The sequence below is a fragment of the Sarcophilus harrisii genome, chromosome 2 (assembly GCF_902635505.1).
Source record: "Sarcophilus harrisii chromosome 2, mSarHar1.11, whole genome shotgun sequence".
Lineage (NCBI taxonomy): Eukaryota > Metazoa > Chordata > Mammalia > Dasyuromorphia > Dasyuridae > Sarcophilus > Sarcophilus harrisii.
Genome location: NC_045427.1, coordinates 77,091,760 through 77,106,359, shown reverse-complemented (window position 1 = coordinate 77,106,359; position 14,600 = coordinate 77,091,760). Strand labels below are relative to the sequence as shown.

At 32.1% G+C, this 14,600-nt stretch overlaps 1 protein-coding gene across 1 annotated transcript in view; it reads left to right on the top strand.

Annotated features, from left to right (window-relative positions):
- Positions 1-14,600, top strand: part of HNRNPLL (heterogeneous nuclear ribonucleoprotein L like) — a 57,732-nt gene that overhangs the window by 10,642 nt on the left and 32,490 nt on the right. Inside the window, exon 2 of the mRNA XM_031950361.1 lies at positions 3,862-3,980. Coding sequence (XP_031806221.1) covers positions 3,862-3,980 — 119 coding nt within the window. The remainder of the gene's footprint in view (positions 1-3,861; positions 3,981-14,600) is intronic.

Genomic DNA, 14,600 nt, shown 5'->3' with positions numbered 1-14,600 from the left:
ATATGTATATATACATACACATAAATAATTTTGTTTTACTTCACTCTGCAATAGTTAATACAAATCTTCTAGTGTTTTTCTGAATTTCTTATATTTTTATGGAACAGTAATACTTTGACATTCCTTTATCATAATATAATCATTCTTCAGTTGATTTTGTTTCTGTTTTTTTTTTTTGCTACCATAAAACTATTAAATACCACTTAATTTTCTAATGTATTATCCTATAAAACCTAGCCTATGCTACCTTCTAAAAGATACTTTTTAAAATTATATCTGCTAGTGGATCCTCTTTGCCCTTTCCCTCTTCCTCAATTATCTTGTATTACTTTGTATATATTTAGCAACAGTCCTCGACACATAATAAGTGCATAATAAATGTTTATTGACATGTACTTAAATTTGTATGGTTCCCTCATAGAACAACATATAGTAGTCGATTAATGGATTGCTTGTCTCATTTCCCTAGCTAGATGATAAATTTTTTGAAAGCATGACCATGTCTTAAAAAAAAAATCAATTCCAAATACTCTCCCTCTCCCCTACTAGCTCCCACCCATTGAAAAGGCATGAAACACTTTACCCATTATACATATGAAGTTAAAACAAAAACATGTCTTCATATTTCATTTGTATCCTCACACTGCTAACAGTACTGCTAACAGTACTGAGTTCATAATATTTATTAAATAATTATTTTTTGATTTATTGATGCAATCAGTCATCTGATTTGGAGAGGGGGGTTTATCTTACAGCAGGGCGAATGGCAAGATGCTCAGGGTACATGGCTACATGGGATATGATACATAGCATGATCTAGTTCAGACAGGTAAATTTAGTCATTCACTAATCCTAACCATTAAACTCAGTTGAGTGGATTCACTCTCTCGGGGTAGATGGGCCATGGTCTATGAAGTTATGTGATTTTTTAAATGAGGAGCAGGGAACAATGGAAGAATAAATAGCAAGATGCCTATAGTATGATTAAATAAATGTTTTGGATTTTCCTGTCTTTGATCTTGGAGTATATACTCAAAGGTTAAAGGACTTGAATGAGTAGTTTAGTTGCCTTTTTTTCCTCCTGAGGCAATTGGGATTAAGTGATTTGCCCAGAGTCACACTGCTAGGAAGTATTAAGTGTCTAAGGTTAGATTTAAACTCAGGTCCTCTGGATTTAAGGGCACTATCTAGCTGTCTCCTTTTTAGTCACTTTTAAAAAGTATAATTTCTAATTGTTTTCCAAAAACAGTCGAACCAGTTCACAACTTTACCAACAGTATATTAGTATTCTTTTCTGTTAATATTCTTATCTTCTATAACCTTTCCTACATTGATTATTTATCTTTAATCATCATTGCCAATTTGATGGGTATGAACTGAAATCTCAGAGTTGTTTTATTTTGCATTTTTATTAGTGATTTATAGCATTTTAAATATGGTCATTGATATTTAGCAATTTTTAAAAATATCCTATTACTACTTATCCATGGGGGAAAGAGTTGTTGGTTTTATATTTGTGTCAGTTCCATATTATTTATGCATATGATATATTATTATATTATATATTATCAGATTTTTATCAGTAATGAAAAGTAAGACCAAAATTTATTAATTCTGCCTTCACATTTTCTACCTGTACCAACCAAATTCAGGCTTTTATTAACAATTTCCTGGACTATTGTAATAACTTGTGAATTGACTTCCATTTTATTTTCTCCCTTTAGTACATTCTCCATATACCTGCTCAAGTAATTGGTGTTCTAAAACCTATGTCTGAATATATCATTTCCTTCCTAAAGTTTGGAAATTTACTAACAGTCTGTTGCCTCTATGATAAGATACACTGTTTGGCATTTAGATTCTTTTCACTATATTTTTAGTCTTATTACTCATTATTTTGCACGTAGTCTAATCCATCAAAGCTGATCTCTGTCATGTTTCTTCTATACAACATATTTCCCAGATTGTCTTAATTCCTGGAATGTCCTATTCTCTTAAAATCGCTAGCTCCCTTCATATTTCAACTTAAATGAAATGTTCTACATGAAGTTTTTTCTGATGCTCTTCTCTCCATCTGCTAGTACCTATACTGAAAATACGTTGTGTTTTGTTTTTATTTATGCATGTTTTCCCTGACAGAATTTAAGCTTCTTGAAGGGATTTTTGTCTTTGTGTCTATAATGTCTGGCACATATTCATTGTGCTATTACTTTTGCTTCTGGTTCTTTTCTACTCAGTTTCTTTCACAGGCTTACTTTGTTATTTTTAAACCAGTACCATGTTGTTTTATTGACTACTGATTTATGTAATTGAGATTTTGTGGTTCCAAATATTTTTTAAGGGACAAATGAATGGAAAGACTAAGTTCTGCATCAGTGCAAAGGAAGATCACTGCAGTGATCAGCAACAGGTATCATCTAGTAAGTGAGGTGGAACCATAAAAAAGAGACTAGGATTTATTAAGCATTTATTATTATTAAGCAGAAAGGAGAGAGATTGGTGTCCCAGCTAAGGGGAAAGGTGTATGAGTAAGGGAAAGCAGATGTGAATGTATAGTTGATTAGAACTGGAGGGGAGGGAGGTTCATGTAATGGAATAATTTGAGCTACAGTAGGCAAATTTGATAGTGCTTGTTTCTTGGGTATTATCATACTTTCTTATAATCTCCTTCATGGTTTCATTAGAACCATCTGTTTTTAAAGCATTTTTTCACAGAGAAGATGCAGCATGGTATGTATAAATGGAAAGAATGTTGGGTTTAGAATCAAAGGATCTGGTTTCAAATTCAACTGTATACTGTTGATCAGGTTTTTTTTTTTTTTTTTTTTTTTTTTTTTTTTTTTTTAAATTCCTAAAGTTCTATTTTCCCAATTTGTAGAATGAACAGCTGGAGTAATTTTGCTACTGGGTCCTTTCCAGTTTTAGTTCTTATAATTTATTTTACCTTCAGCATTTTTGAAATTCTGTATTTATATTTAAGTAGTTTGTGTTCAAAGAGCCATAATATCCCATTTAGGGGAAGGATATTATTTTCATAGAGGAATCAACCAGAAGAATTAGAGGCTGTGTGCTGTGGTATAAAGAACATTGAACTGAGAATAAGAACCTAGACCTAGATTGCTAATTTGTGTAGCTGTGGGCAAATCATTTATCCTATAAATGCTTCATTTCTTTCCATTTCCTTCTTTCCCCTCTAAACCTAAGTTTCCTTATATATAAAATTAGAAGTTTGAACTAGATAATCTTTTTTTTTAAGGTTTCTAGCTCAAAGACTTTATAATTCCTTTGCATTGACTGATAGTAGGTTTGAGTTTTTAATACTCATCATGAAAGATAGAAACATAAATTATAGGTTATCCTGAAAATTGGTCCCTAAGTGAACAATTCCCATATTGTAATGGAAACAGATTAATCCCTAGTTAATTGATTAATGATAATGAGAAATCCATTATTACCATAGGAGAAAAACAACTGAAAGTATGTCATCATCTTGAGTGGTATGATATTACTTCGTTAATGCTATGCGGGACAAAAATGGAATTTTTGATACTAAAGGGTAGTTGACTTGCAGAATTAGAATTTTGAGGGAAACAGGATGAATTTAAAATAGTGACATGTAACATCTGGAGATAATGTCCTTATATGAAAATATCTACTTGAAATAGTATCTGCTTTCAAGTTGAGATAATGTTATTGAGAAGTTTGAAAAACCCAATGTTTAACTGAATAATTTTCTCTTAAGTAATCTTACTAATTCTTCAATTGGGAGTATGATTTACGTTTTTTTTTTAATTAAATTTATAAAAGCATGGTAATTAAATTTTTAAAGATATAATGAGAAATTTATTTTTCCTTTGCTAGGAGGCAGGTGGAAGTCATCATAAAGTTTCTGTTTCTCCTGTTGTTCATGTTCGAGGGCTGTGTGAATCAGTTGTGGAAGCAGACCTTGTGGAAGCTCTTGAAAAATTTGGAACAATATGGTATGTACAATTGACAATAACTGCAAATAAGTTGGATTATTGGGAGAGGTCTTGTAGTGCCTTAACCATGGTAGTTAAGTTTGAATGTGACTTAGTTATAGAATTCTTTAAATCAGTACTTGTGGGGTTTTAGTATACTTTGGTTTTCCTTCCCTCTGAAAGTAGGCATATTTCATCTGGGGAGCATAGATTTAGAGCTGGAAAGGATGTGAAGAGCCAAGACTTAAAATACCTTAGAGTTGGAAGGGACTTCAGATGCCAAGTAGCCTTATTTACCATAACTGAGCAAGAGTCTCTTTTATAGAATATCTTGTAAGTACTCATCCAATCCAGTTGAAGACCTTCAATGGAGGCTACTGGTAGGAGAAGAATCAGATTGGGACAGCCCATTCCACTCTTCGGAAGCTTTAGTTTTTGGGAAGCTTTTTCTTAAATGAAGATTAAATTTGCCTCTTTTCAATTTCCACTTGTTGTTCTTAGTTCCTAGTTTTGGGAAGAACAACAAGTTTATCCCTCTTTCCACTGACAGGTCTTTTCAAAACTTGAAGACAGCTATCATGTTCCACCTAAGTTTTCTAGAATAATTTTCCTCAATTTCTTCAATTAATCCTCATATTACTTGAATTTGCCCTTTACCTTACCTGAGCTCCTTTGGACACATTCTAAGTTACCAGTGTCCTTTCTAAAATGTTTTTCCATCTGATCAAAGCAGAATACAAAAATACTTTATTCACCCTCATCTTAGACATTGAACATCTTTTAATACATTCTCAGATTACATTATATTTCTTAGTTACCACATCACCCTGTTGACTTGTGCTAAACTTTCCATGAAAACTCTGTCTTTTAAAATAAATTGATATGTAATTGTGCCTTCCTCCTTTTGTACTTGTGAAGTTGATTGTTTTGGAGCTAACTATAGGACTTTTGGGGGGGGGGGTTAGAGGTTACATGATAATTAGGTGTTATCTTTAATCCCTAGGGGAAAGAAAAACCATTATAAATGGAAGAAAAACTGAATTCGCATTGATTATCTACCCTGATAACAGTATGGGCTACAAAATCAATTTTGGTAAATTAATTCATAGGAAACTCTTAGTTTTCCATAGGACCTTTAAAAAAGAATGGAGAAAATAGTATTTTTTTTTCAAATGTGAAACTTTGCTTAAGGCTTTTATAATTCTTCCCCCTTCCCTGAAAAATGAATTTGGTTAGGAAAAGATGTTTGTATTTTTAAAAATCCATTAAAAACTGATACTCAAGGTAGTTTCTAATGCTCTTTCTACTTCAATATATTTTAGTTCCTTAGCCTTTTTCCTTCTTTTTATACATAGGTCATTAAAAAAATTAAGTATTTTCTTTCTTACCTCTTTGTTAATGGGGAAAAAAAAAGGAAAACAAATCCTTGTAACAAATAGATATAGTCAAGCATGGTCAAGCAAAGTCCCATGTTGGCTATGTATAAGTATACTGTCTCATTCTGTAATTTGAGTTCATCATCTGTGTCAGGAGGTGGGTACCATTCTTCATTATTTTGGAATTGTGGTTATTCATGACATTGATTAGTACTCTTACATCTTTAAAAATTATTTCTTTGTAATGCTTTAAATTGTCCTCCATTCACATAGTTTATACATTTTTTCAATTTCTATGAAACTAACCCTTTTATAATTTTTTATGACATATAGTATTTGTTCTATTACTTTCATAGAATAGAATTTATTTAGTCATTCCCCATTTGGTAGAAACCAAACATTTGGTTTCTAATTCTTCATTACCACAAAAAGAGCTGCTACAGATATTTATATGTATAGGTTCATCTCTCTTTCATGTCTTTTGGGGGTATAGGCCTTTGACTGCTAGATCAGAGGATGAGCACAAATTAGTAACTTTTGGGTGATAGTTCTAAATGGCTTTCCAGAATGTTTGTACCAGTCTATAGCTTTACTAGCAACATTTTGATGTGCTTTGCTTTCTTGCAGTCATTCCAGCATTTGTAATTTTTTAGATATAAGACTTTAACATCTATTTGTATTAAATTTCATAATAGATTAGGCTCAATATTCTAGCTTGTCAAGATTTTTTGGAATTCTGATTTATTACAATTATCTTTGCCAGCTTTTTATCATCTGCTAACATAATAATTATTTCATTTATGCCTTTATTCAAATTAACTGATAGAAATATAAAACAACATAGAGCCAAGCTCGTGTTCCTAGGTCATTCCACTGGAGATGATCTCCTAAGCTGATATCAGACTGTTGATGATTATGCTTTGAGTCTTTCCATTGAAACAGTTATGAATCCATTTAATTATACTATTATCTTGATCATATCTTCACCTTTCCACAAGAATATCATAAGAAAATTTATTGAATTATTGGTTAAAATATAAATTTTTTCTACACCTGTCTTTTGAATTTGCTTATGTTATCAAATAAAGAACATGAGATTTGTCTAGCATAGCCTCTTCTTAATGTAGATATATAGTGGCTCTCTGGATTACTGTTTCATTTTCTAAATGTTCACTAAGCATCACCTTAATGTTTCAGAATTTGTCTAGGTATTCTAGAAGTAAAATTTACTAGGTTATAGTTTATAGACTCCTCCCACCCCAGTTTTAGAGAATTGGGACTTTTGTTCTCTTCTATTCCCACTATATATCTTTCTAGTCCTGCACAGTTTTTCAAATATCTCTGACAATGCCTCGATAATCACATTTGTCAATTTTTTGCTAGATTTTAGTTGATATAGACCAGGAATTTAGAAAAATCATTTAGCCGGTTTTCTCATTTTATAGATGAGCAATCTGAGCCCCAAAGATGTCACATGACTTGTTCAAAGTCATATAATAAGTTGTAGAGCTCATTACTAATTTATGTATATTATAATTGTCATAGATTAAAAAAAAAACCTGGCATGTAAGGATTATTTGCTAGGAAGGTATCAAGCACTAAGTTTGTAGAATCTTAAATTCTATGATGGTGATTTCAAGGATGTGAAAATACTTATGTGTTCAAGGCAGAGTACTAGAGTTGCACATCACGTGAGTTAAGGAGTTAGTGAACGGTGAAAAGCTAGAAGATAACTTAAAGGCCATCTTGTCCATCCCTCTCATTTTGCAGATGAATAAACTGAGGCCCAGAGAGGTTAAATGACTTGCTCAGTCACAGACCAGATTTCAATCTATCTTCATCTGACTATATTTCTATTAGCAATCCTTTTGAATCATCATTCTCAATTGTAGATTGATATAACATTTGTCAATTTTTTCAAGATTATTGTAGTAGAGTTTATATATTTGAAAATGATTGAGACTATTATTTTCAGCCTGACTTTGTACTTAACAGTTATCATATTATTCTGCAAACATTTATTTAAGCCTATACAATCTTGCTTATATTTCAATTTTTAATAAATAACTTTTAGTATTGTTATTATTTAGAACTGTTTTCAGGATGTTCTGTGAATCAGTAAATCTTAGAATCTGCATTTATCAAAAGACTCTCACCTTCCATCAGGTACCTAGAGTTAACATCATCCTAGTATAATTATGGAACTGAAGTTTCATTCTTATGGTCCTCTTGTCAATGAACCTTTTGACTTTAAATCTATGTATAACTGACCATAGAGTATGGATCAAATGCTAGTATAATCCACATATTAGTTTCAATTCCCAGTGTTTCACTACTATTAGTTCTTATCTCCATAAGTAGGGCCATCTTTTTATAGGATAGGTATAAGGGTATTTATAGTATGTATATATCCAAACCTTTGTTCAATCTTTCACTCTATCCTCCAGCATGCAGTACATAATGTAATTCTTAGCAATTAGACCAAAAGTTCTCTGGATAAACTTCTATTTCTATAAAATAATTTAGATCTCTAACAGCTAATCACCTGAAAACATTCATAAATGCAGTTTTCATAAATATCTTGAATTCAATTAATGCTTTTTTAGTCTTCCCATATGAACTTCTGTTCTGGATTAGTTCTAGGTCAACTCTCTTAAAATGAGGTTACCTTGCTGGGATGTTCTGCCATCTGTAAACTGCTCAAATAGTATTAGTTTTGAAGTCAAATTGTCATCCTCTTACCTTATATTTGCATCATAGTTCCAAATCATCCAAGAGCATTTGAAATTATTGTTTCATTGTCTAGATCTAGTATATTCATAATTTATGACAAAGTATGGTCATGTATTCTCACTGAGACATCTATTCAGTTTCTGCATTTTCCACTCAAGGCTGCAGATTTAACATATGATTATATTTCAGTATTTCTTTAAATCCTTTGGATATAATTCCCAGTTATTGTAACTCTGACTGTTGGATTAGTATGCTAGTTTGATAACTAGATAGTCATAACTGACTTATGGTTATTATTTATAATCCACAACATTTGCATAAGTCCAGTTGTGGCACATCTATTCATTATTTTTATGTCATCTTCATCTATTTAGGGCATAGACTTGTTATTATTTACTGCTGATTAATAAGATGGTAATCTTTCTGCATTGACTGAATTGTTTCAACCTTCATCTAGTCAATTGTTGTTCACTATCCTTCTCCCCTGCCCATTTTCATAGATGGCTAGTTGTTATGAATTAGATGTTAATATATATTTGGAATGAGCTTATCAGAACTTTGACTGTAGATATTCCAGTTTATTTTCATATAATCTTGACGACATTAGTTTTGTTTGTACAAGATGACTCTATTCAGTTGTACAATTTTCTAGTCTTGTGAAGAATATCCAAATGTCTGTTTATGGTAACATAGGACTTCCCGTCTTATTAATGGTCTTGAGGTAGTCACTATCCTAGGTTCCTTTTATCTGTCATTAGCTACAGTTCATTACTTATGCCTAGTAGAAATTTTGGTTGATCTTTGCTAGCAATATGGCATCAATGATCCATCAGTTTCATCACTATATTAGTTCACTAATTATATGAATTCTTTTCACGTCATCTTCCAAGCTGATCTTTAGTTGTAAGTATCTAGGTGTCTTGAATTTCATCTGTTGTATTTATACATGAACGTAATCATTCCATATATTTTATTCATACACACAATTTAGTTTCAGCATTCTCATACATGATGGAATTTCTAGCATTACAGTTATCACTTTCTGTCCATTTTTCATAATTCTTGGAGAATTGGCTTGTTTTTCCTAAAACTTGTGTTATTACATCTTTCTAGGTCTTTATAAATTTTTGGGATCTATTTATCAGCCGTAATTAACACTGTTGATTAGTGGTGATCGTTTGATATATTCTATTTATAGTGCATGTTCAATATCTCCAATGGTTACCTGCTCATCAACTTCCATGTCCAACAAGTGTCTGAGATTGTCAGCTAATTTTCCCATCTGGCATCATAGATTCAATCATTATATTTTGCCTAGTCATTTATGAACTCATTCTGTAACATTATGTGTTTTGTATGCTTATGAGAATGCTGAGACTTAATTTGGTATTTTCACTCAGCAATTTATAGAAGTTAGATGATGTCTTTTTCATATGCTGATTGGTTTCAATAGCTTCTTCATTTACAGATTGTACATGTCTTCATATCACCTTGAACCAATTATTCAAAACTGGATCGAATCTTCCATTCTTAGCTAATTAGAGCTGTAATGTCTAATATAATTTTAGATAATAAAGTACACTATCAACATTACTTTGATGTACAAAAATTCCCATCTGAATTATTGCTTGCCTTGTAAGAATTTGTCAATGCAGTGTGTTTAGTTGTCATTAAAATGTTTTAGTCTCTCCTGAGTATAATCTATTTTCTGCATGTTAGTGTCAGTATTACTCTCATAGAAATGTCTTTTTGATCATTTGATCCTTCCCTTCACTATTCTAGAGTTAAGTATTATATCCATTGGTTCCTCTAATTTATTAAAGATGTTTAAGTTCTTAGGCCTGTTCATGAAATTTCCTGATGTTCATTTCCTTAAGCTATGATAGATATTCCTAGTTTCTCATATTATTCCAATTTATTCAGCAATTTTTCTGTACTCAACTAGTTTGCAGTTCTCTATCCACTACAAAGGCTGAAGGAACTTCTGCCTAGGTCTTTTTCTTATAAGATCTAACTTTGGGATATAACCAGTTGTGACATGTGGATATTGCAAGTCCCTTATTACCTTTCAATAGCATTATTCCACTGATCCAATAATGGTGTTCCTTCAGCATTCAAACTAAGTTTGTTAAACTGCTCTTTTGCTCTATACTAATCTTTCATGATCTGCTAGCTAAGCCACTCTGATGCAGATGATCTTGAGAGTTGTCTAAATTATTTATACTTCGATAATAATATGACATCTCTGAAATATTTGACCTTTTGTTTTCCATATGAACTTGTCTGTTATATTTTTCTTGAGGATCATTAAAATAAGTTTATTGGGAGTCTGAATTGTATCGTAAATAAATAGATTGTTTAGGTTTATTGGTTCATCTTTATTATAGTTGCATCGTTCTTATCCAAGAGCATTTAATATTTTCATTAGGTTAGATCAGACTTATATTTTGTGTGAAAAGTGGTCTTAGTCTGCTTGCTCATAAAGTTTCTGATTTTCCTTGGCAGATATTGATTCCTAAATATTTTATATTATCAGTAGTTACTTTATGGATTTTCTTGTAACTCTGACATGTTGGATTTTGTTTTGATATAAGAATGCTTGACTACTTCATGTGGTTTATTTTATAACCAGCAACTTATGCTAAAATTGCTGGATTATTTTTTTCTTAAATTTAATACCTTTTTTTTACAGGATATACTATCATGGTAACTTTACAGCTATTAACAATTTGCAAACCTCTTGTTCCAATTTTTCACCTCTTACCTCCACCACATCTCATTTTTTCTGTCTAGAATGGACAGTTGTATGCCAGTAGATTGTTAAATATTCATTAAAATATAACTTGATACATAATAGTATACTTATGAATAAACTATTTATTTTAGTGTACATAAGAAGAATCAGACTCTGATATTATTGTACAATTAGCTTGTGAATTGGAAATCTTATTTTAAAATTCAGGTTAGATTCATAAATTTCATAGAATTGAGCCTTTGAACTTCAATGTAATGGATTTTTAGTTATCTCCCAGAGTTCTTGTCTGAGGTATAGTGTTCAGTTACAAACTGCTCCAGTTTGGATAATGATTTTGGATCTAATGATCTTGTTGCTTAGGGATGGCCTGATCCTCACAAGCTGAGATCATCATCTAGTGTTTTTGTTAAGTATATAATGCATCTCTGCTGGTCATAGTGAACTCATTTACTCTTTAGTATACATATGAAGTCATCTACAGTGCTCTTTCTGCAAAGTCATCCTGTTCGGCATTTCTTACAGAACAGTAATATTCCATAAATTGTTTCATATACCACAATTTATTCAGCCTATTCTCCAACTGATGGACTATCATTCAGTTTCCAGTTTCTAGCCACTACAAAAGTTGCGTGCTCTAAATACATTCGATCGGCATACTAGGTCCACTTCTCTTTCTTTATAATCTCTTTGGGATATAAGCCCAGTAGTACACTGCTGGATCAATAGGGTATGCACAGTTTGATAACTTTTGAGCTATAGTTCCAAACTTACCTCCAAAATGGTTGAATTCATTCACAACTCCACCAACAATGCATCAATGTCCCAGTTTTCCAACATCCCCTCCAACAATCATCATTATTTTTCCTGTCATCTTAGCCAATCTGACAGGTGTGTAGTAGTGGTACTCTTAGAGTTGTCTTAATTTGCATTTCCTCTGATTAATAATGACGTGGAGCATCTTTTCATATGACTAGAAATAGTTTCAATTTCTTCATCTGAGAATTGTCTTTCATATCCTTTGACCATTTTCAATTGGAGAATGGCTTGATTTTTATAAATTAGAGTTAATTCTCTATATATTTTGGAAATGAGGCCTTTATCAGAACTTCTTTGACTGTAAAAATATTTTTCCCAGTTTATTGCTTCCTTCTAATCTTGTCTGCATTAGTTTTGTTTTCGTACAAAACTTTTCAGTTTGGTATAATCGAAATTTTCTATTTTGTGATCAGTAATGATCTCTAGTTCTGCTTTGGTCATAAAGACCTTCCCCTTCCACAGGTCTGCAGAGTGTAAACTATCCATGTTCCTCTAATTTATTAATAACTTTCATTCTTTATAGCCTAGGTCATGAACCCATTTTGACCTTATCTTGGTGTACGGCGTTAAGTATGGATCAATGCCTAGTTTCTGCCATATTAGTTTCCAATTTTCCCAGCAATTTTATCAAACAGTAAGTTCTTATCCCAAAAGCTGGGATCTTTGGGTTTGTCAAAGACTAGGTTGCTATATTTGTTGACTGTTTATCCCTTGAACCTAATCTATTCCACTGATCAACTATATCTATTCAGCAATTCCAAATAGTTTTGGTAACTGCTGCTCTATAATATAATTTTAGATCTGGTACAGCTAAGCCACATTTCATTTGATTTTTTTTTCATTAATTCCCTTGAAATTCTTGACCTTTTGTTTTTCCATATGAACTTTGTTGTTATTTTTTCTAGGTCATTAAAATAGTTTCTGGGAGTCTGATTGGTATAGCGCTAAATAAATAGATTAGTTTAGGCAATATTGTCATCTTTATTATATTTGCTTTGCCTATCCAAGAGCATTTAATATTTTTCAATTGGTTAGATCAGACTTAATTTGTGTGAAAAGTGGTCTGTAGTTTTGCTCATAAAGTTTCTGATTTTCCCTTGGCAGATAGATTCCTAAATATTTTATATTATCAGTAGTTACTTTAAATGGAATTCTCTTTGTAACTCTGACTGTTGGATTTTTTAGTGATATATAAGAATGCTGATGACTTATGTGGGTTTATTTTATAACCAGCAACTTTGCTAAAGTTGTGGATTATTTCTTTTTTTTTTTTTATTTAATAGCCTTTTATTTACAGGATTTATACATGGGTAACTTTACAGCATTAACAATTGCCAAACCTCTTGTTCCAATTTTTCACCTCTTTACCCCCACGCCTCCCCTAGATGGCAGGATGACCAGTAGATGTTAAATATATTAAAATATAACTTAGATACAATAAGTATACATGACCTAAAACATTATTTTGCTGTACAAAAGAATCAGACTCTGAATTATTGTACAATTAGCTTGTGAAGGAAATCAAAAATGCAGGTGTGCATAAATATAGGGATTGGAATTTAATGTAATGGTTTTAGTCATCTCCCAGAGTTCTTTTTCTGGGCATAGCTAAGCTCAGTTCATTACTGCTCCATTAGAAATGATTTGGTTGATCTCGTTGCTGAGGATGGCCTGATCCATCAGAACTGGTCATCATCTAGTATTGTTGTTGAAGTATATAATGATCTCTTGGTCCTGCTCATTTCACTCCAGCATCAGTTCGTGTAAGTCTCTCCAGGCCTTTCTGAAATCATCCTGTTGGTCATTTCTTACAGAACAGTAATATTCCATAATTTTCTACACACCACAATTTATTCAGCCATTCTCCAACTGATGGACATCCATTCAGTTTCCAGTTTCTAGCCACTACAAAAAGGGCTGCCACAAACATTCGTGCACATACAGGTCCCTTTCCTTCTTTATAATCTCTTTGGGATATAATCCCAGTAGTAACACTGTTGGATCAAAGGGTATGCACAGTTTGATAACTTTTTGAGCATAGTTCCAAACTACTTCTCAAAATGGTTGGACCTGCTTCACAACTCCACCAACAATGCATCAATGTCCCTTTTCCCGCATCCCTCCAACAATCATCATTATTTTTTCCTGTCATCTTAGCCAATCTGACAGTGTGTAGTGGTATCTTAGAGTTGTCTTAATTTGCATTTCTCTGATTAATAATGACTTGCAGCATCTTTTCATATGACTAGAAATAGTTTCAATTTCTTCATCTGAGAATTGTCTGTTCATATCCTTTGACCATTTTTCAATTGGAGAATGGCTTGATTTTTTATAAATTAGAGTTAATTCTCTATATATTTTGGAAATGAGGCCTTTATCAGAACCTTTGACTGTAAAAATATTTTCCCAGTTTATTGCTTCCTTCTAATCTTGTTCTGTATTAGTTTTGTTTGTACAAAAACTTTTCAGTTTGGTATAATCGAAATTTTCTATTTTGTGATCAGTAATGATCTCTAGTTCTGCTTTGGTCATAAAGACCTTCCCTTCCACAGGTCTGAGAGGTAAACTATCCTATGTTCCCTCTAATTTATTAATAATTTCATTTCTTTATGCCTAGGTCATGAACCCATTTTGACTCCTTATCTTGGTGTAGGCGTTAAGTATGGATCAATGCCTAGTTTCTGCCATATTAGTTTCCAATTTTCCCAGCAATTTTTATCAAACAGTAAGTTCTTATCCCAAAAGCTGGGGTCTTTGGGTTTGTCAAAGACTAATTTGTTGACTGTTTTGTCCCTTGAACCTAATCTATTCCACTGATCAACTAATCTATTCCTTAGCCAATACCAAATAGTTTTGGTAACTGCTGCTCTATAATATAATTTTAGATCTGGTACAGCTAAGCCACCATCATTTGATTTTTTTTTCATTAATTCCCTTGAAATTCTTGACCTTTTGTTTTTC